We start from the raw sequence: 24,149 nt of genomic DNA, 5'->3' as shown, positions 1-24,149 counted from the left end.
CTATGTGCATGTGTCTCTGTATGTGCTCTGTGTCAGATTCCTTGGAGCTAGAGTTTCAGTTTTGAGCTGTTTGATATGGGTGCTGGACAACAAACTTGTCCTCTGGAAGAGGAATTGTCCTGAACTGCTGACCATCTCTCTAGCCCCACTGGCCAGCTTTTAATACATTGAGCTTCTGCTGCACAAACTCCTTTTCTGATTTCAAGACTTTACCCCATTTGGCATGGTTTATAACCTTCCCTGTCAAACTCACATAAACCACACAAGCGCTCACTCTACCCTGGCCCGTCTTGTTTCATGGGTGATTTTATACACTGAATCAGTGGTAAATTCTTCTTCTTTCTAGCCTGTGACCCAAACAATAAACGTCTTCGTCAAATCAAGGACCAGATTCTGACAGATTCTAGGTACAATCCCAAGATCCTCTTTCAATTGCTGTTGGATACTGCACAATTTGAGTTTATACTCAAAGAGGTAAAAGTATTAAATGAATAACCTTGGTGTTTGCTTTTTATTGTTGTTGTTGTTTAAAAAATATTTTTTCAGAAAAGATTATGATATAGTTGTGTCTCTGACTGAAGCTACATATTTTGTCTGTCTAAACCTGTTTTTTATAGAAGAGTACAGAATTAAGCATGTAACAATTATTTAGTGATGGAGAAGTATACCTGATTGTAGACATTAGTCTAATGAGGAGTATGGTCATTCATGAGACTCACTCTTGTAAAAATACATGTGAAAACTGGGATTTGGGTCTGGGGAGATGGCTCAGGTTAATGGCTTACTGAGTGTCTTAGTGTTGCTGCTGTTACTATAATGAAACACCACTGCTAAAGAAATGAGGGAGGAAAGAATTTATTTGACTTACATTTTCACACCACTGCTCATCATCAAAAGAAGTCAGGACAAGAATTCCAACAGGGAAAGACCTGGAGGTAGGAGCTGATGCAGAGGCTTTGGAGGGGTGCTGCTTACTGGCTTGCTCAGCCTGCTTTTTTATGGAACCCAGGACTACCAGCCCAAGGGTGGCACCAACCGCAATGAGCTGGGCCCTCCCCCATCCACCATTAATTAAGAAAATGTCCTTCAAGCTTGCCTACAGCCTGATCTTATGGAGGCATTTTCTTATTTGAGATTCCCTCCTCTTAGGTGACTTTAACTTGTGTCAAGTTGACATAAAACCCATCTAGTACACTGAGTAGGCTTAAGGACTAGAATCTGGATCCCTAGAACCCACTTACATGCCAGGTGGATGTGGCAGCCCACCAATACTAACAACTTCCTGAGGCAGGGTGGGATCTGAGAGCAAGCAGGCTCTTGCAAGCTCTCGATTTGATTGGCAGACCCTACCTCAGTGAATAAGACGAAAGAGTGATCAAGGGGGATTCCTGACATCTAATTGAGACCTCCGTGGTGTGCACACTGACACACATACATGCACCACCACCACCCAGCTGATTTCTACATCTTGATCCCTAGGCAACAGGAAGTAAACAGCCCACCACACTGGAGGTAGCTTGAACATAGGAGACCTCAGAGCCCACCTCCACAATGATATACACTTCCAACAAGGCCATACATATTCCAAATTCACACCTCCTAATAGTGTCACTCACTGTGGGAGCCATTTTCTATCAAACCACAATGGTCTCTTACCAAACCCAGAACTCAGCCAATTTGGCTAGTCTTGCTAGCTGGTTCTGCCTGTGGGATCTCCTGTCTCTGTCTCTACACCTGCTTGTTTTTTATATGAGTTCTGGGGATCTGAACTCTTGTCCTTACCTGCACCACAAGCACCTTATCCCCTGAGCCACATCTCCAGCCCTCGTCATATATTTTTTTAAAGTTAGTTGAAATTCATTGATGATCTCTTTGTAAACTGTCTGATCTGAATTTTCTCTTAAGTAATAAATCTTTCCATCCTGTCAACAGATGTTCAAGCAAATGCTTTCAGAGAAACAGTCAAAGTGGGAACATTACAAGAAGGAGGGCTCTGAGCGGATGACCGAGCTGGCTGATGTCTTTTCAGGGGTGAAACCACTAACCCGAGTGGAAAAAAATGGTAACTGCTAAAGATGTGTTGAGATATGTGTTTATATAAAGCCTTAGAAGATGGCTGTTAATTTTTATCATTGCTGTCAGAAAATACCTGGCAAAACAAATTTAAGAAGGGAGGGTTTATTTTGACTCCCACTTTGAGGGCACAGCCCATCATGGCAGAGGAGGTGTGGAGGCAGGGGTGTGAGACAGCTGGTTACCTTGCATCTGAGGTCGGGAAGAGGGGAGGGGTAAGGGCTGGTGCTCAGCTCACTTTTTTTTAAGTCTGAGATCTCAGCCAATGGGAATGGTGCTACCCACAGTCAGAATGGGTTGCCCCTCATCAGTGAACCCTCTCTGGAAAGGCCCTCACAGACATAGCCAGAGGTGTGTCTCCTAGGTGTTTCTCAACCCTGTGAAGCTGATAATCAAGATTAACCATCTCACACTGAGTTAAAAAGTCCTGATCTCATCACTGTGTGCTCTGTCCCTACAGCAGTACTCATAGCAGTCTGTAGTTTAGCCTGTGCTGCTTCTAGCTTGTTCTCCCTTGGGCAACAACCAAAGATGCTCTAAACATCATGTCTTGTGTCTTTGAAATATGAACCAGGGGTTCCTATAACTGGTTCATTGCTAGGGTTGAGAGCCATGATCTCCCCACCCCAATATTAGATAAAACTGATGTGTGTATTTATTTGAAATTGGGGGAAGGAAATGAAGGTCAAAGAGCTCTTGTGGTCTTCTAGAAGTGCATGTCACCTGAGGTTATTAGTAACAACTGACCTGGATCCTAAGATTATTATCTTCTCATCTTGATAAGTTGTTGTAGGGTTTCTGTAATTGTAAAAAGACACCATGGCCATGGCAGCTCTTACAAAAGGAAAACATTTAATTTGGACTGGCTTAAAGTTTCAGAGGTTTAGTCCATTATTGTCATGGTGAAACGTGGTGGCCTGAACAGACCTGGCATTGAAGAAGGTGTTGAGATTTCTGTCTTCACCCACAGGCAACAAGAAGTGGTCTGTCTCACTGGGTGTAGACTGAGCATAGGAAACCTCAGAGTCCTCCCCCACTCGTGGCACACTCCTCCAACAAGGCCACACCTCCCACCAGTGCCACTCCCTTTAGAGGACATTTTCTTTCAAATTGCCACAGGTATTTTCCAGAGCACCTGCCATCTAGTGGCAGAAGTGGGGGTCATCAGCTGTTATTTAAAGGAAACATCTCAAATTTTACATTAATGATTATGATCCTGGGTCTTTTAAGAAGTCTTACTTACAGAAAAATTATAGAATCTTGTCATATTTTTTAAGATAAGAACCTTATGAATTTTCTCCCAGAGTTACAGAGTTTTCTGAGCAGTTAAGAGCACTTGCTGTTATTGTAGAGAACCCACACCTCTTGGTGTGGCACCCACATGGCAGTTCAAGTGCCTGTAACTCCAGTTCCGTGGGTCCTGATGCCCTCTTCTGGCATCTGCAGGCATTGCAAACATGTGGCACATATACATGTGTGTAGGCAAACACACATACCCATAAAATATAAATAAGGAAATCTTTTCCAAATCTCTCCCAAAAGACCACCCTGACTACTGGTCATGGAACAAATGGCGCCCCTTAAACTGTTCAGAGCTCCCACAACTCTCTGCTTGTACCTCACAGTTCTGACACGTTTATCTTCACCTTACCCAAAAACCTCTGCTTATGCCTGTCTATCACCTTGATAGATAACCTTTATTTCTGACAACCCAAATATTTATCTACCTTCACTTCTTCAGAAAATACCTCAGTAACTCCATGTTCTTTCCAGCAGTCCATGCCCTCCCGTGCCCATGAGCACCTTAGCACTTAGCATTTGCAGCTTAAGTGTGAGCCTTTAATCCTTAGCAGTGAGTGTCACAGACCGAGCTGTTCATATAGACAATCCAGTATGCTTTGCTAGGGTACACACCCTTCACATTGTTAGCGGTGGTCAGAGAATTGTTGGGAGTGATGTTACACACCTGGTAAAAGCTGTGAGAAGTATATTTGTAAAAGATAAATTCAGTTCAAAGCTACAAGGATTTGGGGTTTCAGTATGCTTTCCTTTTTTCTGTGTTAATAGAAAATCTTCAAGCTTGGTTCAGAGAAATCTCAAAACAAATACTGTCACTAAATTATGATGATTCTACTGCTGCAGGCAGAAAGACTGTGCAGCTAATACAAGCTTTGGAGGAGGTAAGTGTTACAAGATATTTGTTTAACTATGCAAAGATGTGTTGCATTTGTTTAACTATGTAGAGATGTATTGAATTTGTTTAATTATATAAAAGATCTGTTGTTTTACCTTTCCTGTCTAAAGAACCTGATTGGTCTAATAAAAAACTGAATGGCCAATAGGAAGGGAGGAAGTATAGGTAGGACTTTCAGATAGGGAGAATAAGGAGGAGGAGGAGGAGGAATTGAGACTCAGGAAAAGAAGAAAGAAAAAGAGACACCAGGCAGATGCCAGGAGCCAGACAGACAGACCCGAGAAAGCAGTAAAGTAGGACATAGAGAAGGAAAAAAAGATAAAGGCCCCAAAGCAAGATGTAGATGAACAGAAATAGGTTAAATCAAGTTAAAAAAAAAAGTACTGGGGAAAGCCTAAGCTAAGGCCAAGCATCCATAATTAATATGGATGTCTCTGTATCTTTATTTGGGAGCTGGTTGGTGCTCCAAAGAAAATTCCAGCTATAGGTAAGAAAGTCTTTTTCAGCACAGTGCTTGGACTGGAAAATTGGCTCAGCAGGTAGAAGGGTATGCTACTTTTTCAGAGGACATGGTTCCATTCCCAGCACCCATGGCAGGCAGCTCACAACCACCTGCGACTCCAACCCCAGGGAATCTGACACCTCGGACCGCTGTGGGTACCTGCATGCATGTGTGTGCTCACACGTGGACACACACAGACACATGTATACACACACAATTATAAATGATTTTTAAAATCTTGAAACTATGTCTTTGGTCAGAAGTTACACCTTACGACCCACCTGGCTACCCTTCCAGAAGACCCAGGTTCAATTCCCAGGAACCACATAGCAGCTCACAACTGTCTGTAACTCCAATTCCAGGGGATCCAGCCTCCAGATGTACATTCAGGAAAACACCAATGCACATGAAATAAAAATAAATTAACTAATATATATGTCTAAGAGGGTATTTCATCAGAAGCAACCCTTGTAGTGTTGTATTCAGTATTCTAAAATTAGGCTAATAACTGACTGGTCAGCTGAGTAGAACTGTAGCAACAATTGTTAAATCTGAACTTAAATATATGCTTTTAGAAGCAGAATTATAAAAATAATCTAGGACTATTGGGGAGATTATCATAAGGTAAAAAACAAAATTGTAATTCTATGCCTTCTGTTAGGTATGTAAAATATTGTGTGCCTTTGGGAGAGAAATACTAGAAGTAAATACACAAAAAAATAAAAGTAGTTTGTTATATAATGTTATTTTCCTTGTAAGTAGTCTACTTTATTTTGTGAAATGTTTTATATACTCAAAAATGCCTGTATGCCCAAAGAAATGACTCTAGCTCAGATTCTTAAATATTTTTAGCTGTTTGTTTATATAGATTTAAAATGTGAAATAATCATGTTAGAACACTACCTCAGACTCCATTGTTTAAAACATCAGCTTTGCTCTGTCCATTAAGTATAGTTAATATTTTCCACTCTCCATACTCTCTTAAGAAGTTTTTTTCTATTTCTTTAAGCTTATTCTGATAGTCACTATAAATAAATAGCAACTTCATCTACTACCTCGTTAGCTCCGGGCGCCTCACTCCAGAACAGCTACAAATGAAGGCGTGTTTGGGGATTTCCTCATCTACAGTAGCTCTAAAAACAGCTTTATAAGCCTCAGTATTTTGGGCCTTATTTATTTTGGCACGTGGCCCAGGCCTCTTGAGTGACACATGAAAATTTGAGGACTGTAGGAAACCTCAAAAACATGGTATTGTACCATACCAGTACATTAGCTGTGCTCTGACTCTCTATGGTCTAAGTAGTGTGGGCATCTTCAGGAAGAAGATGGCTTCCAGGATGTATGCATTTCTTCTACAATGGAGGGTGAGCCTGCTGGCTTGTCAGGTTATGTACACACACGATGGGAGCAGGGGGAAAGTTTTCTAATCCTAGACACTGTGTACTTTCTTAGAATTTGTCTTAGAGATTTCTGAAACTTAATGTGAAATGAAAAATTTGGTCAAGAAATTGTTGGCGAGTGGTGAACTTTCTTGAAAGTTTTCAAGGAAAGGGTTGGACTCAAGAACTCTTTTAATTAAATGGATTGTATGACACAGGTTCAGGAGTTTCACCAGTTAGAATCAAATCTGCAAGTTTGCCAGTTTCTCGCTGACACCCGCAAGTTTCTCCATCAAATGATCAGAACCATCAACATTAAGGAGGAAGTCTTGATCACAATGCAAATCGTTGGGGACCTATCGTTTGCCTGGCAGCTAATTGACAGGTAGTGTGGACACTCTGATGTTTGTTTACCCATGATGAAGGCCATGAGTCCATCTGCTCATCATGTGTCCCTCTTTACAGTTTCACATCCATCATGCAAGAAAGCATAAGGGTTAACCCATCCATGGTCACCAAACTCAGAGCCACGTTCCTCAAGGTAAGCAGGGAATGGCAATGTCTGCCTTCTAGCAGAGGGAAGACTCAACTTTGCTCTACCCTCATTGGTCAGTGTATGATGCTATCCCGTGTGCATTCAACCTTTAGGAAATAATTCATAAACATCTATGAAAATGCCATAGGTCAGGCTGGAGAGATGGCTCAGAGGTTAAGAGCATTGACTGCTCTTCCAGAGGTCTTGAGTTCAATTCCCAGCAACCACATGGTGGCTCACAACCATCTGTAATGAGATCTGGTGTTCTCTTCTGCTGTCAGGCACACATGCATGCAGAATACTGTATACATAGTTAATGAAATTTAAAAAGAGAAAGAAAGAAAATGCCGTAGGTCCTGCAACATCAAACATTCAGCCAAGGTTTAGCTCTTTATGTAAAAATGAACATCCGTTTCATGAGTATGCAAATTTGCTTTCATCTTTAATATAAATGATAAAGTCTGGAGAGATGGTTCTGTGGTTAAGAGCGTTGACTGCTCTTCCAGAGGTCCTGGGTTCAGTTCCCAGCACCCATACGGCAGCTCACAACTGTTTGTAACTCCAGTTCCAGGGGCTTCCACACCCTCATGCAGACATGAACGCTGACAAAATACCAGCGCACGTAAAATAAAATTAAATAAAACCCTTTAAAAAAAATAAGAAAACAAACGGTAAAAGTAGAATTTATGATTTAAAATAAGTCTGTAGCTCGTTGTCATAAGTGTTTGCTCTGTAGGCCTGTGTTGTGCACTGGGCCTCACCACAGCTTATTGGATGAAGAGGAGTCATGACAGCCAGGAGCTCCCAGGGTGGCAGCTCCAGCTCCAGGGCCCTCCGCGTGCTCCAGCTCTGCTATGTCAGGCTGTGGTGGGCCTGATAATTGACATGACTCCCAAGTTCCCAGCTGCTGCCGGCGGTCAGCGCGAGAAACCCTGCCACAGTAACCGATGGCTGTGGGCTGTTTTGTTTTATTTTAATGTTTTGTCAGAAACTAATTGAGGCATTGCTGAGGTTTGCTGCTTGTTTTCCTCTAAACTCAAATGTTGCATTAGAAATCCCACTTTGGGGAAAGAGATTACTAGGGCATTTATGAAGCAAGAGACAGCTGTGTGTTATTTCCTTGCAGCTTGCCTCTGCCCTTGATCTTCCCCTGCTGCGTATTAATCAAGCAAATAGCCCTGACCTCCTGAGTGTGTCTCAGTATTACTCGGGAGAACTGGTGTCCTACGTGAGAAAGGTAAGAAGTGCCTCTGGCTGCATTTCGGTGACTGAAACAGTGCACTGGTGGTGCTTCCTGTCCTCCAGGTTTCTTCTCAGAAATTTCCAATACCCAAAAGTAAACAATCATTACTGCAGCTGTAGATGTGAAGTCTGATTTTGCTTTCTAAGGAAGTCACACTGGTTTGCACGCGCTCTCGGCCTTGTCACTTCTTCAGAGTCAGAGCTGGCTGCTCGGCAGAGCACAGCTCACGTTCGCTTACCAGAACCTAGTCCAAGTCTTCATGAGAACACTGGTTCTTGCTCCAGTCACTGTGATGGGTCAAGGACCCATCCTTGTATGAATTCAGAGTCAGTTTATGTCATGGCTGAGAACTTCCTGACGTTGCCGACATCTTGAACATTGGTCTTTTAAAGTCTATAACAGGAGCTTGATAAATCTTCCTGAGCGCTTCGAGGATTAACTCTTTATGTTCCCTGGCAGTTGACGGCAGGAGAAAGTGAGCTTGTGCTTCCTACAAGTGTTTTGTTTTTGTTTTGCAGTAGCTTCCTATGTAGCACTGACAGGCCTGGGATTTTCTGTGTAGACCAGGATGGCCTTGAACTCACAAGAGATTTTTCCTGCCTCCCTGGTGCTGAGATTAAAGGCATGTGCCACATGTCCAGTGCTTTGTAACAGTTTTGAAGATAGTTCTTTTAAGTTTCTCAGCATCTCTGTGAGCAAACAGCCATGCTACCCACTGGTACCCTTCTTGCTGTCATCTTCACTGTTCATCAGCTAAAAAAAAATAGTACAGATACTCAATTGTATTCTTCCTTGTCTTTTCATCAAAGGTTTTGCAGATCATTCCAGAAAGCATGTTCACATCTCTTCTGAAGATCATAAAGCTTCAGACCCATGACATCATTGAAGTGCCTACCCGCCTGGACAAGGACAAGCTGAGGGACTATGCTCAGCTTGGCCCACGATACGAGGTGCCATATTCCTTTGGTTTCTGTCTTTTGATATTTAAAGCCCAAACCATGAAACATCTCAGTCCTGTGGCTCCTGGCATATCCCAGGGATCAGCCATCAATCACATGTGATTGTGTCCTCGCTCTCTCAGTGATAGCATGGTTTGCAGTTCTTAGTGTGCTCACACCATGACTCTTGATGTTCACCAGTGTCTCTGAGAGCCTGTTCACCCACGTGTTCTCTGGAGAGGTGCACCTCTTTTCCTTGTTCTTCCTGTGCTACACAACCTGGACTCCTCACATCCACGCTCCTTTGTGCATCCGATACTCGACTTAGGATTACATCCCAGTAAACCCATCATAAGTTGAAAATATTGTAAAAGAAAATGCAGTTAATGCCATCAGGCAGCTGGTTATTATAGCTCATCTTGAAGCCAGCCCTGAAGTTTAGTCCTGAGACATAGAACCCAGAGAAGGTACTGTTGAAGACAAATAACTGCTGACAGGGACTGTCCCCAGCATATCCAACAGCAGTCTTTCCTTCTACCACAGCCCCACTTCCATCCCGGCTGCATGCACACCAGTGTCCTTTACACAGCCACACATTCATTTCCTGTAGCCTTTGCAGACTGTCGACTGGTTGCTTAGCCTTGCATAGCAATGAGGGTTCTTTCCCGTGAAGTCCTTCATCTCCCCTTTCTCTCTGCTGAAGGTTGCCAAGCTTACTCACGCCATCTCCATCTTTACCGAGGGCATCTTGATGATGAAAACGACCCTGGTGGGCATCATTAAGGTAACAGCCATGCTGCTGCTCTGGGGGGCCCGTGACTGTTTGTATGACTTTCTGGGAAATCCGCGTGGAACGGGAAGGAATGCGAGCGTCCCGCTGTGCCGCTCAGCAGTTTTGTTTTTACTCATTTGTTGGTGGAGGAAGAGAGCGTTATGATCCTGATTGTTCAGAGTTAAAGACAAACGTGTGACTTGAACTTGGAATTTTTTGTCACTCTCTCCTGCTGGCTGTACAGAAAGACACTTTGCATTTAATGAAGTTAAATTAATCATGGAGCAATTAAAACTTGTCCATATATGCTATCTTTTTAATATGTTGTAAAATTATCATAAAACTTCCTGAGATAAAAGGAGCCCTGTGGAGGCAACAGGATTAATAATTCATCCACCCGCAGAAAAATGAAATAAGGGAAAAAATTTAAAAATCTAAATCATTTAGAGACGAGGTAATAAGAAAATGCTGCGTTGCAGATTCTCCCGGCCCTTTGCTGTTTTCCTGACTGCATTGAATGGCTCTGATTTACACTTAGGTGGATCCCAAGCAATTGCTGGAAGATGGAATAAGGAAAGAGCTAGTTAAACGAGTTGCTTTCGCCCTCCACAGGGGATTGATATTCAACCCTCGGGCCAAGGTACAGTGGATCTGTCACTCAGCTCACAGTGTGCACCATAGCACCTAACTAGACAGGCCCTTCTCTCTCCTGCATTTCCAGTATGTGACATGGGCTGCAAACAACTGACATGCTCTTTTATTCTTGTGTAATCCACTCATAAGGAAACCCCTTGAAAAGCAATGCTGTTTCCCCCTGCTCATCCTGTGTTTAAGAACTGAACTGAGACTTATGACTCAGAATTACTTATTGTCAAAGACCTCGTTTACCATAAAACAGGAAGAAACTATAAAGACTGGGTTTTTTTTTAAGTTTACATTATCTATTTAAAAGTATGGTAATTTTTCTAATGAGAAAAAATGAATAATCCTGAAATGTTTACATAAGATATGTTTCCCTTCAGTGAATTCAACTTAAATACTATGTGTCGAGTATGAGATGTGGTCATCAGCTGATACTGGAGAAATCATCAGTGTTCATCTTTATGTCCTTCCTGTGATGCTTTCTTCCCAAATGACTGTAGTGTCCTTGGCTGAGGGTCTAACCACACTGTTAGTCAGCCTGCTGTGACTGTGTCTGACACCATCACTAAGGTCCTTTAGTTAGTGTGTCATTTCAGTCTAATGTAGGTGTTGGTGTTGACAGTTTGCTCCCACTGACAATTTTCCTGTCCTTCTGCATAGCCAAGCGAGTTGATGCCCAAGCTGAAAGATCTGGGAGCCACCATGGATGGGTTCCATCGTTCTTTTGAGTACATACAGGACTATGTCAGCATTTATGGTCTGAAGATTTGGCAGGAGGAAGTCTCTCGTATTATAAATTATAACGTGGAGCAAGAATGTAATAACTTCTTAAGAACAAAGGTATTTAACAAGTTTTTTTCAATTCTTGACTATATCCATTATTTCTCATATTTAAGATACACACTCCAAGTCTCAGGAATCCCAACAAGAAAGTGTTTGGTTGTTGTTTTGTCTAATAGTTTTACTGAAAATCAGTACTGAAGTCCCACAGAGCACCTTCAGGAGACTTCAGGATAAAAGGAGAGTTGACACAGGACCGGGCCTCGCAGAGCTTTCTGTGCCACGGAGAAAGCAGGGGTAGCCAAGTGGCTGTAGCAGCTGCTACTCTGCTTGTTAGAACCCAGCGGGTTGAGATGCGAGGCGCAGGACCTCTGGACTTAGTGCTGCTGCTGGCTTGAGCATGGCCCCCCAAGCCCTCCCACAGCAGCGCTGCCACCCTACGTCCCCCAGGCCGTCCACAGGTCTCTGTTTCCTCAGGTCTCAGCCGGCACTTGCTGCTGTCCACTCCCTAACTTCCACTGACTGCGTGGGGCGTGAAGGTGGCTTTTACTGATGCATGCTTCCCTAATGGCTGTCTAGCATCTTCACGTGTTTATTGGTCATGTGTGTATGTCTTCTTTGAAAAGTGAATTGCTTTTCTTTTTTCTTTTTCTTTCTTTTTTTTTTCCATGAACCACAAAATAGCACCAAGCTCCAGTGCTGCTGCTTTAGACAGACAAGGGACTGACACACTCAGGTGACACTGTCCAAAGATTGTTTAAGCTGATGCTAGTTTAGATTTCCAGATTACACTCTCCGTCTCTTCTCATAAAGCCTAAGTCTCTCTGTCTCTCACTTTCCTGCAGCACAGGCTAGTGTCCAACTCACTGTTCAGCCAAGAATGACCTTGAACTTCCTCCTGCCTCCACCTCCCTAGTTTTGGAATTGCAGACCTGCATTGCTGTGCCTGGTCGATGTGGCACTGTGGATGGCACCCAGGGCTTTGCTCATGCTAAGCAGGCTCTGTGCCAGCTGGGCTACATCTCCAGTCCCTTTTAACAGTTGTTTCTTTTCTGTTTTTATGTTCTGTTTAGCATTTGGACTTTTGGTGTTGATTTAACATTTTCTCTTCAAAACCAAGCAACGTTTGTTATTCTTCATGCAGTGCTTGTGAGATTAGTGAGTTACACTGTCAGAGCTGAACTAGGCATTTATGGTCTTATGTTCCAGATTCAAGACTGGCAGAGTATGTACCAGTCCACTAATATTCCAATACCCAAGTTCACACCCGTGGATGAGTCCATAACGTTTATCGGTCGTCTCTGCAGAGAAATCTTGAGGATCACAGACCCAAAGTAAGTATTCTGAGTGTGGCTGAGCTTCAGGCCACAAAACATTTGAGCCTGTGTCGCTGAAGAGTGCTCCCTTGTCCCAAGTCCTAGTCTTGTACGTGTCAGCTCCTCGTGGCCGTTAAAGATGGCTTGCTTATGTCTTAGCCGAGTACCCGAGTACTCACTAAGAGTCACTGTCCAGTGACTACTCAGCATGCTACCCACGACAATGTACTTACTCCTCGCAATAATCTCGAGAGGTAGGCATTGTTACTCTTACCACTTTAAAGATGAAGAAATCCAGGCACAAAAGCTTACTCTCCTGCTCAATATAACACAGTTGGCAGGCAGTGTACCTAGACCATGCCAAGTTCCTGCTCCCAAAGGACTGCTAATCAAGGTCATACCATGTCCAGTGAGTCCACCCTAGTCACATGAGTCCATGTGACTTCAGCAGGGAATGGGTGAAAATCTCACGTAATTAAATCTATTCCCAAGAATATCTGGTGGGTACCATGGGCCCTCAGTAAATCCAACTGAACCCGTTAACTCTCCCTTTTGAGCCTCAGATGAAGCAGTACACTAAGACCAGCTGAGGAAAGAGCAGGCTCGGGTCATGTGGCTCAGTTTCTCCCCGTGCACATGCTCACAGAGGACCACGATACTGCACCTCTTTCTCTCTCCACCCACCTGTGTCCTGTTGAACACGTGTACATTCCTTCAGCACTCCATACTGCCCTCTAGTCTGGCACTATTTCATCTCAAGATTTGTGAAAGTCAGTAAACTGTAGATAAGCCTTTTGAGATTTCTAAATGAAATTTTTTCTGCCACAGGCAAGAGAAGAAACAATCCTTCATGTATGTGGCTTGAATCCCCAAGTACTCCTAGAAACTGCCCTGCCTGGCACCCTGCTCACACTTTCATGGCAGATTAGATGTGACTGGGGATTCATTATCAAAACAAAGGTCCTTTCGGCTGTCACATCCAAAGTGCCAGCATGTGTGTGGGTGGTGGTGTTTATAACATGAGGCCCACAGGTGTAAAGTTTGTTGGAACTGCAGAGGCTGGGACTCCACCCCTTTCCTGCTGAATCAGATTATCTGGGAGTGGACGTTGGACATCTGTGCCTTCTGCAGGCCCTGCTAGCCACTCAAGGCCCCTCCTCCGTGATCGAGACCCAAAGCTTTGAAATGATAGAATCTTGCAACCAGGCCTACCTTGCCCTCTGTCATCTCCCCTCTAAATCAGGGGTTAACTGGCTTGTATTTCACAGAACTTATGAGGGTGACGTAGGATAACTTGAGTGCTCCATAGACGATGTTGGGTTTCTGCCACTGTCGTCATCGTACTGTGTTCCCAGGACTAAGGGGTTCCAAGAAGATGGGCATCGACCATTCAGTGAGCTGGGAAGGAAGCACAGCTTCATCTTCCCCTTCAGAGGTCACCTCAAAGATCCTAAGTGTCTTCTTTACCAGTGGGATTGACACTAGGCTCTCATATGGCCTCAGTCTCTGGAAATTTCAAGAAGCATCCTGTAAAAGGGTAGCTGGGCCCTAGAGTCCTCCAGCCTGGCAGCTGAACTTAGCTTTGTCTTCTCAGCGTGGTTCCCAGGAGTAGCTCAGTCGAGTGGAAATAAATGAAACCAAGGAAACATACAGTGGGGAAAGGAGACCTAGCTGAGGTTTACCTTCTGTGACATCAGGCAAACAAGATTGAGTACCTGGACAGAAGAGAGGAAACACAAGGCACAGGTCATAACCAGTAGTGCCTGCTCGCACTGCGACCCCAGCACTGAGGAGGTCGAGGCAGGGCTGGTGCACATCCAGGCTATGGCAGACTGTGTAGTAGACTGTGTAAAACAGTCGAAGGCAAGCAGCCTGTGCCCTGGCTTGTGATACCCCAGCTCCTGTCCCATTCCTCTGAGCTGGGACTTTGGTTGTACTTTTGTTTTAGAATGACATGCTACATAGACCAGCTGAACACTTGGTATGACATGAAGACGCATCAGGAGGTCACCAGCAGTCGGCTCTTCTCAGAAATCCAGAACACCTTGGGGACTTTCGGCCTGAATGGATTGGACCGACTTCTGTGCTTCATGATTGTGAAAGAATTACAGGTGAGCCAGGAACCCCACGTCAGCTGCTTCTCTTGTGGCCGTGGGAAAATATCTGACAAGCAACTTAAGGACAGAAGGCTGTATTTTGGTTCACAGTTTGAGAGTCTGGTCCATCATGGAGGGGAAGACCTGGCTTCCAGAATGGCTTCTACTGTGGTCACACGAATATGAGACAGCTGGTCACACTGCTCCTGTATCAGGAAACAGAGAGAGTGGATGTCAATGTTTGGTCCACTTTCTGCCTTTAATTCAGACTTGGACCCCGAGCTTAGGGGATGGTGTTGCCCCTGTTCGGCAATGGGTCTTTCCTTTGACATTAAACTTCTCTGGAAGCATCCAGACACACTTTGCCAAGAAGACAAAGACTGCCTGTTACAGACCTGCATGTCTGGTTTCTGCCTGGGAAGCGTAACAACAGGTCTCACCTGACAAATTAAACTCGGTGTCCTCCATGATTTCTCGCCCTGATGTGAGGCCTGGCTGATTTTACTAGGTAGACAGGTACTGATGGTAGACTAGAACTTCTTTGGCCAGCATTGCCATTCTAGGGGTAGACTGCTTTAATCTCAGTTTGGGAAACAGAGACTTGTGCTGGAAGCTTTATCTCCTCCTGGGTGTGCTTCCTTCCCATTTAGAGGTTGTAGGGCCGAGGTAGACAGTGTTCTATACAGCATTTGAATTAGCTGGAGTTCGGGGTTGTTATGTTTAGATTTTGATCATGGCTTCTTGTTTGTAGAATTTCCTCAGTATGTTTCAGAAAATTATCCTGAGAGATAGAACTGTTCAAGATACTTTAAAAACACTCATGAATGCTGTCAGTCCCCTAAAAAGCCTTGTAGGTAAGTGTCCTGAAATTCGCCAAGGCAAAAATGATACTGTATTATAACCTTTCTGGATTTACTGAACTCAATTGTATTTTAACTTTCAGCAAATTCAAGTAAAGTTTATCTTTCTGCCATCACTAAAACACAGAAGATTTGGACCGCTTACCTGGAAGCCATAATGAAGGTATGCTATGGAAACAGGCTAGTCAATACTATGTAAAGAAAGTATGTTATGGGGGCAGGAATAACTAACACTGTGTTTTGTAAATTACTATTTTCCTATGACTTCATGTTGATGGAAATCTATTTCTTTCATGGCTGAAACAGAACTTCTGCAGATTCTTGTTAGTTCTCACGCCATTCATTCCTTTATCCTTCTCTCTGGGGCTACCACTGACTGGGCTCTTCATGGACCCACAGCTTCCCACTTGCTCAAGAAAATGTGTTCTTTCTGAAATGCTTTTGACCAGAGATGCTTCTGCACAAGGAAATGGGAGTTTTCCTCCAAGTTCATAGACGCTCTGGTCTGTCATCTGAGGCCTGTGGTCCTCACAGCATTACAGCAGAGCAATTGTCCCTTTCCCTCCTGACTACCTAGTGTTCAGCGGGGATCTTTGGGAATCTTTGGGAGCATGAACTATCCATATGCTCTGAATAAAACACTGTGTCTTTGCAAATGAAGAATAAAGACAAATGAACCAGTTAATTATCTAGATGACCGCTGGCTTTGTTTTTAGAGCCCAGGCACCTACTTTGTATAAGCAAGGGCACAGTGAAGCCACTGGCCTGGGCTGCTCCATAGTGTTAGGAAAGGTTTATCACAGATATGAAGCTTCGTTATGGCTCTCTTTCTGGTGGCAGAGAGATTAGCCAGAGGTATTTGGCGGAGGCACTGTATGGCTACCTCGGAGACAGTGTAGCAGGCTGGTGTCTGCCAAAGGCACATCCCTCGGAGCCTCTCCAGCTCTGTGTGCATGCTAGTGATGACTCTCAAGTACCCTGTGTGTCACCTCTGCATTCTGTCACTTGTTCTTAGGTTGGACAGATGCAGATCCTGAGACAACAGATTGCCAATGAGCTAAACTCCTCCTGTCGATTTGATTCCAGACATCTGGCCGCTGCCCTGGACAACCTCAATAAGTAAGTGCCAGGGTTTGCAGCGGCAGCATGTGGGCTCGTGCTGTCCCCCTCCGAGCCCACGTTCACATCTTGTTCGTGTAAGGTCTCTGGGCTTTTCACATGTATTGTTCACATAACATGCAGTAGCACAACTAGGCCCGTGTTCCAGCTTAAAAAACTGTTGTTAACAGAATCAACAAGAGGTGTACTCTAAAGAGCTAAGCAGCGGTTACCCAGAGAGCAGTGGGGAGCAGACCAATATATCCTGGGGTGCACACATACCCTCCCTCCCAACTGCTGTTTTTCTCCTTTCTTTATGCTCAGATAAACAATCCAGGCTTCTGCATCCCAACGTGAGCTCTGCTAACGAAATAGTTCTTAGAAACAGTTTGGCCAAGGAGGGACTGGAGAGATGATTCAGCAGTTAAGAGCACTGGCTGCTTTTTCAGAAGACCAGTGTTTGGTTCCCAGCATCCTGTCAGACAGCTAACAGCTACCTGTGACTCCAGCTCCAAGGGACCAGAGGCCCTCATCTGGCCTCCATGGGTCTACACAGACACACACACTTTCTTTTCTTTTGTAATCTCAGTAGTGAAAGCACTTGATTTAGCTTGACTCCAAGAGATAAAGTGATTCTAGGTCAGAGTGGATCAGGAGTCCTAAGGACAAGTCTCGGGGACAGATGTATAAACTCAGCTGACCACTCATGTTTATTGCTCTTCTCTCCCCCATTAGGGCTCTCCTGGCTGACATTGAAGCCCACTATCGGGACCCTTCGCTTCCCTACCCCAAAGAAGATAACACACTCTTATATGAAATCACAGCCTATCTGGAGGCAGCTGGCATTCACAACCCACTGAATAAGGTTAATGACTAAATATGAAATTGCATGGGGGGTGGGGGTGGGTACAGGGCTGTGTGTTACAAAAGGTGACTTTGTCTGGGTAACAAATCTCTGTGAAAATGTTCCAGAAACCTGCATTCAGCCCCCAGATCCCCATGCTGTCAGGTTCCAGCCTTTTTTAAACGATGTCACCTCCCTGGCTGTGAGACTGGTATTGGTCAGGGTTCTGGAAAAGTAAATGCAGTGTCGGTGCAGGTTCAGCTGGAGTTGGAACAGCCGCACTGCTCTGTCTTGCAAATGCTTCCCCATGGTGACCAGCGGGAACTGCAGTTCCAGATGCCAAGCTTATCTTTGTTCTCAGCTCTGAGCTCCAGAACCCACTGAGTGATGCAGGGTTTCTCCTGAGTCAGTGCTAGATCTCATATGGCGGTGCCTGTCCTCAGCTGACATCAGCTGCCTGCACTTGCGATGTATTTCCTATGTTTGAGTGTTTATATGTGTTGATGCAGAGACATGTCTGTTTTAGAGGGCTACCCTGGTTACTTTTGACGATTTTAAATCATAATAATAAACCCTATCACAAATGATGATGATGAACGTATAGGATAGCTGACATCTGTGTGCTTTGTGCTAAGCTGCCCCGTGAAACAGGGGCTTGCAGAGATAAAGGGCTTCCCTGGGCCTCCGCACTGATGGGGGAGCTAGCCAGCGATAAGAACCTGAACCAGGGTGCTGCCCTGTCTTCTGTGGACTGGAGGCCTGCTGAGGGGTGGCATGGCTTTGTCTGCCCTGACTTTTCTGCCATGTTCACTGAAGGGAGAGACTGCCTGTGGGAAACATATGACAAAGGAGGCTTTGCTGTCTTCCTCAGCGTCTGCTGTCGCTTTCTGCTCTCTGCTGCCGGGAACTTTTCTCTCTTTCTTTTGTCTCAGGCTCCCTCCCTTGCCATACATCTCCTTCGCTACTCTTTTCTTTTAGACGGATTTTATGTGTTTGAGTATTTGCCCACTGTAAGTGCCCTATGTGTCTGCCTGATGCCCAAGGAGACCAGAAGATGGGGTCAGATCCCCGGGAACTGGAGTTAAGGACAGTTGTGTGCTACTGTGTTAGTGCTGGAAACTGAACCTGAGTCCTCTGAAGAGTCCCCATCGTCAGCTGAGCCGTCTTTCCAGCCCCACCTTCACTGCTCTTGATTCTGCTGTCCCTGCCATCCTTACTCGTCACCTCTTGCCCCTCCTTTTAGAAGTGATAATAATAGGACTGGGAGAGGAACTCCAGTCTGTAAGCAAAGCTGTTCTTTCTGGAAGGAGTAAAGCGTGTAGGTGCCTGTCTTTACCTGTGGCCTTAGGAAGTAAATCTCCAAAGGCAGCAAATGATGGAACTCCTCCTATGGGAGGCAGTCAGAAGAGCAAACTGCCCCAACAGCAGAGCTTGTTGTTGGAAACGTGTTCTGTGATACTCTGTAATATGAAGAAACCATCCACCTCTCCTATCTTTCTCTTCCAGATTTACATAACAACGAAGCGCTTACCCTACTTCCCCATCGTCAACTTTCTCTTCTTGATTGCTCAGTTGCCAAAGCTTCAGTATAACAAAAATCTAGGTATGATGCTGTTTTGCTTTGTAATAAACAAGCAGTAGATGAGTGTGCAAGAACAACATTCTGAGTACAATGGCACGTCAGACATCAGGCTTTCGTAACCAAGTGCACATGGATAAAACAGTGCCATTGTACCGCTGCCACACAATACCGTTGTTGGGATGTGCACAGTGGGTTCCAAGGCAGCTGAGCACGCCCACCTTTCCAGATGTGCAGTTCTTTACTTGGGTCTCCTCATTCAATGCATGAGTAGCTTATTATGCTATGAAAGAAACTTCTTTATGTTCGTGTTCTGTTCCTATGAGTATCCATGTGTTGCTGGCTACCAGAATAAGTGAGTATCTCAGACTAAAATGTACACATGGTTACATGTGAGAATATTGTCCTCTGCCAGTTCCTACTCTACCTGCTGCCAAGCACAGTGCCTTTGCTCAGTAATTGCTGGGTAAGGGAGGGCACTGTGTTGATTGGATTCCAACTTGGCCTCTTCCCACCAAGTGCTCACAGGTGCTGATCCCTTCTGTTCATGTTGGTCAAACCAACTAACAACCATCCCTGTTAGTGGAAAGCTTCATCTCCAGATTGAGAAATGTTCTTCTCTCTGCAGTCCCTGTGACTATTGAATATTTTTTCACAGACTTTGGTTTGTCAGTTCATTTTCTAGAAACTATAGTTTAATCTTTTACGCTAAGACTTATGAACCATCCAAGTTATTGTTTGCATCTGGTGTAAGGTGGGATCAGGTTCATCATCCCCAACTCCTCCATGAGGCTATCCAATTCAGTATCATGTTTTGACAAAATTTCTCTTTCTCCACTAACTTGCTGGTTATATCTGTGGAAAGTCAATGGATCGTCTGAAAGTCAAACTGTTTTGGGCCTCTGTCCTGATGCATTGATAAGTATGTCTTCATGCCAGTACTGTTGAGTGTAAGTTTATAGCCTTGAAGGCAGGCGGTGTACATCTTCTAACATCTCCACTTTCCCTGCGAAGGCCCTAAACTCCACCTCCTGCTTAGCATAGCCGTCCCAGCAGAAGTCCCCAGTGAGAAAGCCAGGCACACCCCAGTCTTCCTTCTTCCACTGTCTTGAGCAGATTCATTTCTTATCTTAATGCTCAATATTGTTTTTAAAGATACTTTTAAAACATTTTAACCAGAATTTTAACTGATTTTACTTAGTAAGGTGCTTCTGGGTATCTAGAATGCCATGCTATCATTAGCTCTAGTCAAGTTAAGGTGAGTTTTGTATTCTCATTCACATGAATGTACATCTCAAGTCTCTACCACAGAGGGCATTAATAGTGCAGAACAGAATAGACAGTAGTGATAAAAAGTAAACCCTTCAGACATTAGGATGTTCCACGAACCTCACGGCTAGTTTAAGGGGTAGCCCAGAATTACTGTTTCCTCAAAATAATCCCCTGCCAGCCATGGGACATTGATGAGGGTGAACATTGCTATTTGGTGAACATTGTCAGAAGCAAGGCGCTCACTGGGCATTGTATCTTTCTTCCTCACAGGCATGGTCTGCCGGAAACCTGCCGACCCCGTGGACTGGCCACCCCTTGTCCTGGGGCTGCTCACTCTGCTGAAGCAGTTTCATTCCCGGTACACCGAGCAGTTCCTGGCCCTGACTGGCCAGTTTATTCGCTCCACAATGGAGCAGTGCACAAGGTACAGAGGACCAGTCAGAAACAGTGGGCTTTAGTGTCGCCAGCCTCCTGTGACAAAGCCCTCTTATTGCTGTCCTGGCAGACGGGGAGTAGCTGCTTCACTATGAACAAGTCAGGGCACCTCCCCATGTCTGGAGCAGTCACCTCCAGTGCTTATCTTTGGTCACCCTGCCAGGGAATTTTCCATAGTTGTACTGGCAGGGACACTGTAAAACTGGATCTTGATGGAGATTAGTAGACATTATTGGATTTCTTTCTACTAGAAAGAAAGTGCAGACCTGTGACTCTGCCATGTTGGCTCCAGCTCAGAGTGCAGCGAGCCCTGCACCACTAAGACAGGGCCCCGCTCAGCTTCTCAGTGTGACCATCACCGAGACATGGCTCCAGTCACCAAAGGGGAGTCATACTCCTCAGTGTGAGCACCATTCAAATGTGACTCCTCTCAGAAAGGGGAATCAGACACTTCAGTGCGCCTACCACCACGACATGGCCCACTCACTCAAAGGGGAGTCTGCTCCTCAGTCTGTAAGGGGAGTCTGCTCACCAGTAAGACATGGATTCCCACACTAAAGAGGAATGATGAATCCTCAGTGTCAAGGCCAGGAAAAAGGCTAGTCCATCATGTATAACAAGACATATAAACCTTCGATTTCTTCTAGTTCTTTGCTTCCCTTCTCTTCAATTGTGGATTTTCTAGGCTAGGAAAAAACAAAAGCCATGGCTTTAGGCTGCTGCAACCTGAGCTTCCTTCTCTGCTGCCTGAAAGGGTCAGCCTAACTGAAACATTTCTGTCTTGTTACAGTGTAAAGTTAACAGATTACCATCTGTTGTTTCTGCCGATCTTTCTGCTATGCTAGGATCTCATATGTGCAGGCAAGCGCTCTAAAGCTAGGCCACACACACCCTGCCCTCATTTTACTCTGGAGACATTGTCTCACTGTTTCCCAACCTGTCCCTGGATTTAGTCTATAGCCCAGGTAATTGTTAAATGTACAGTTCTCCTGCAACAGCCTCCAGAGCGGATGAATTGTCCTGGCTAGTCATTTATTTTCAAATGAGTGCGCAAAACGAATGTGGCTAAAAGATTAGAGGATGAAAAAGTACAGGAGCCTGTCAGGCATTGAGTCATGGAGTGCGAAAGACATGAAGATGGGTGTAAATAGACTACAGGACCATTTTATAAGCCTACAGCAAGGTCAGGGTTTGGATTTTTTTATTTAATTACATTTATTTATGTCTGTGCATGTGGAGGTCAGAAGACAACCTTAGGGAGCCAGTTCTCTTCCTCAGGTGGATTCTGGGGACGGAACTCAAGCCATCATCACACTTGATGGCAGGGGCTTTTACCCACTGATCCATCGCACCAGCCCATGGCTAGGTTGTTTTCTACAAGGCTGATTCCTAAATAAAAGTAGAATAATTATTTCATAGGAATCAAGAGGGTACCCTGTGGGTTTGTTAGAGATTTGGTGTGCTGCTCATTAGTCGAGTAAGGGCCTGTTAACATGCAAAGCAGCTAACTGACCCAAACTTCTTTTACAGCCAGAAGGTACCTGAAATGCCTGCAGATGCTGTGGGTGCCCTTCTGTTCCTGGAGGATTACGTCCGGTACACAAAGCTCCCCCGCAGGGTAAGCCACAGAGAGTAGAGGTGACTGCAGATGCCCCTCGGCCCCTCCCGCTCCTGTGTCGAGCTCTCCATTGTGCCTCTGCCCTGCACAGTGAAGGGCTTCTGTCCCCCTCCTCACTCTTGACCCACCTCAGGGCCCACTCAGTGAGGTGAGCAACTAGAAAGGGATTTCTAACTGGCCAGGGAAAGAAATGGCCTTGGGTGCTCTGTTCTTTATCTCCCTAACAGCCTAAGGCCAGCACGTTAGTCCAGGCCACAGCCACACCTTCCAGAAAAGAAGTGCTTTTTACCTTCTAGCAAAGTCCTTCTCTGCCCTCCTAAATAATATCAACCTTGGGAAGTTTAAACACAAAGGAAAGCTTGATTTAAGAAATGTAAAGACCTATAACAAATGCTGAAAAAAAAAGAAACGATTTCCCCTTTTTAAAAAATTAATAGTTAAAAACAGGATTGTCAGGTAGAGGCACTTGCTACCAAACCTGACAGTCTTAGTTCAGTCCCAGAACCCAAATGGCAGAAAGAGAAAACTGGTTCTCGCAGGATGTCCTCTGACCTCTAGAGGCCTTCAGCAGCTGTGTGCATAAGTACATATGTGTAGAAAAGTCTCTTCTTAATGGAAGGAACTTTTTAACAACAAAAGCTAAAGCTGATGAGCATCTCCATGCGCATGCAGTACTTAGTAAAAGGACAGCAGTAGTCTTGTCAGGGGCTGTAAAAGTCACATGACACTACTGACACCTCCTGTTCTCATCTAGATGACAGATAACAATGGAAACTGAGTATGACAGATTTGGAAAAAATAAAGCAAGTGCTGCTTACTAAGAATGCAATGAGAGCCTCATAGAATCATGGGGAAACTTTCTAAATGAGCTCAGATCGTTAGGGTGTAACTCAGTGGTAGAGCAAGCCCTGGGTTCAACACCAGTACTGAAAAAATTAAAAGGTGAATAAAAGTTGGGGATAGTGGCACACACATTTAATCCCAGCACTTTTGAGGCAGAGGCGGGTAGATATCTATGAATTTGAAACCAGCCTGGTCTATATAACAAGTTCCAGACCAGCCAAGGTTTATATACTGAGATCTTGTCTCAAGCCGAGAGAGAGAGAGAGAGAGAGAGAGAGAGAGAGAGAGAGAGAGAGAGAGAGAGAGAGAGAGAGAGATTGAGAGCGATTCAGCAATGTTTTTCAAGGCTCACAGAGATCACCTGTTCCATCTCCCGCCCCACCCAGGCTCCTCCTTGCTTCTACTAAAAATAGTTAAGGAATGCAGACCTTTCAAGACCTTCACATTCCTTCCCTCTGGCCTCAGGTTTATCCTCGTCACCTCACAGATGTGTATTTCTAGAGCAAAGTGCCCCTCAGAGTCAAGCCTATAGTTTGGAGGCAGCGGTCTCCCCTCAAGTATTGTATTAGTGGTACACAGTAAGGAGACACTAAGACACCAACCATGAAACGGCTGTTTCCTAGTTTACCTGTGTGAGTCAGCACCTCACCTTATTCCAAAAGATATGTCACTTCTTTAATTTTCATATGTAAAATTATAAATTTTTTTTTAGCTCCAATGCTTCCAATGCTATGAATAATTTAACTTCTGCTTTCTATTCCAGGTGGCCGAAGCACATGTGCCTAACTTCATTTTCGATGAGTTCCGAACAGTCCTGTGACCTCTGCTGCAGCAACAGGACTGGCCTCATTAGCTTCCTATAGCTAAAGTGAACTTGGAATGAAACTTGACTACTCATGCAACTCATGTTTTCCCTCCCGTGGGAATCATCAGCTGTTCTGGGGAAGATGACTCGGCTCTAATACTGTTGAAATCATGCTATTATATGGAATTTGTATCATGTAGAAGCAGAACTGTTTTATACTTGCCTCTTCTAAATACTCAGTGTAACTGATGGATGAATCCTTTTAGTTTTATGTTCTAAAGAACTATTTGTGCAACAGATCTTCAGTAAAATAATACTGCCATTA

At 44.5% G+C, this 24,149-nt stretch overlaps 1 protein-coding gene across 1 annotated transcript in view; it reads left to right on the top strand.

Moving 5' to 3' along the window:
- The window catches only part of Washc5 (WASH complex subunit 5), a 46,714-nt gene extending 22,565 nt beyond the window's left edge, over positions 1–24,149 (top strand). Inside the window, exons 10-29 of the mRNA XM_048457150.3 lie at positions 347–474; positions 1,933–2,062; positions 4,141–4,253; positions 6,367–6,533; positions 6,614–6,689; positions 7,810–7,920; positions 8,736–8,876; positions 9,568–9,648; positions 10,175–10,276; positions 10,939–11,118; positions 12,268–12,392; positions 14,323–14,485; positions 15,222–15,324; positions 15,414–15,493; positions 16,346–16,449; positions 17,164–17,293; positions 18,779–18,875; positions 20,394–20,547; positions 22,089–22,176; positions 23,783–24,149. Coding sequence (XP_048313107.2) covers positions 347–474; positions 1,933–2,062; positions 4,141–4,253; positions 6,367–6,533; positions 6,614–6,689; positions 7,810–7,920; positions 8,736–8,876; positions 9,568–9,648; positions 10,175–10,276; positions 10,939–11,118; positions 12,268–12,392; positions 14,323–14,485; positions 15,222–15,324; positions 15,414–15,493; positions 16,346–16,449; positions 17,164–17,293; positions 18,779–18,875; positions 20,394–20,547; positions 22,089–22,176; positions 23,783–23,839 — 2,330 coding nt within the window. The 3' untranslated portion in view covers positions 23,840–24,149. The remainder of the gene's footprint in view (positions 1–346; positions 475–1,932; positions 2,063–4,140; positions 4,254–6,366; positions 6,534–6,613; positions 6,690–7,809; positions 7,921–8,735; positions 8,877–9,567; positions 9,649–10,174; positions 10,277–10,938; positions 11,119–12,267; positions 12,393–14,322; positions 14,486–15,221; positions 15,325–15,413; positions 15,494–16,345; positions 16,450–17,163; positions 17,294–18,778; positions 18,876–20,393; positions 20,548–22,088; positions 22,177–23,782) is intronic.

The sequence above is a fragment of the Myodes glareolus genome, chromosome 19, assembly GCF_982192425.1.
Source record: "Myodes glareolus chromosome 19, mMyoGla1.1, whole genome shotgun sequence".
Taxonomy (NCBI): Eukaryota; Metazoa; Chordata; class Mammalia; order Rodentia; family Cricetidae; genus Myodes; species Myodes glareolus.
The sequence above is the reverse complement of the archived record's forward strand: the minus strand, read 5'-3'. Positions and strand labels throughout refer to the sequence as shown.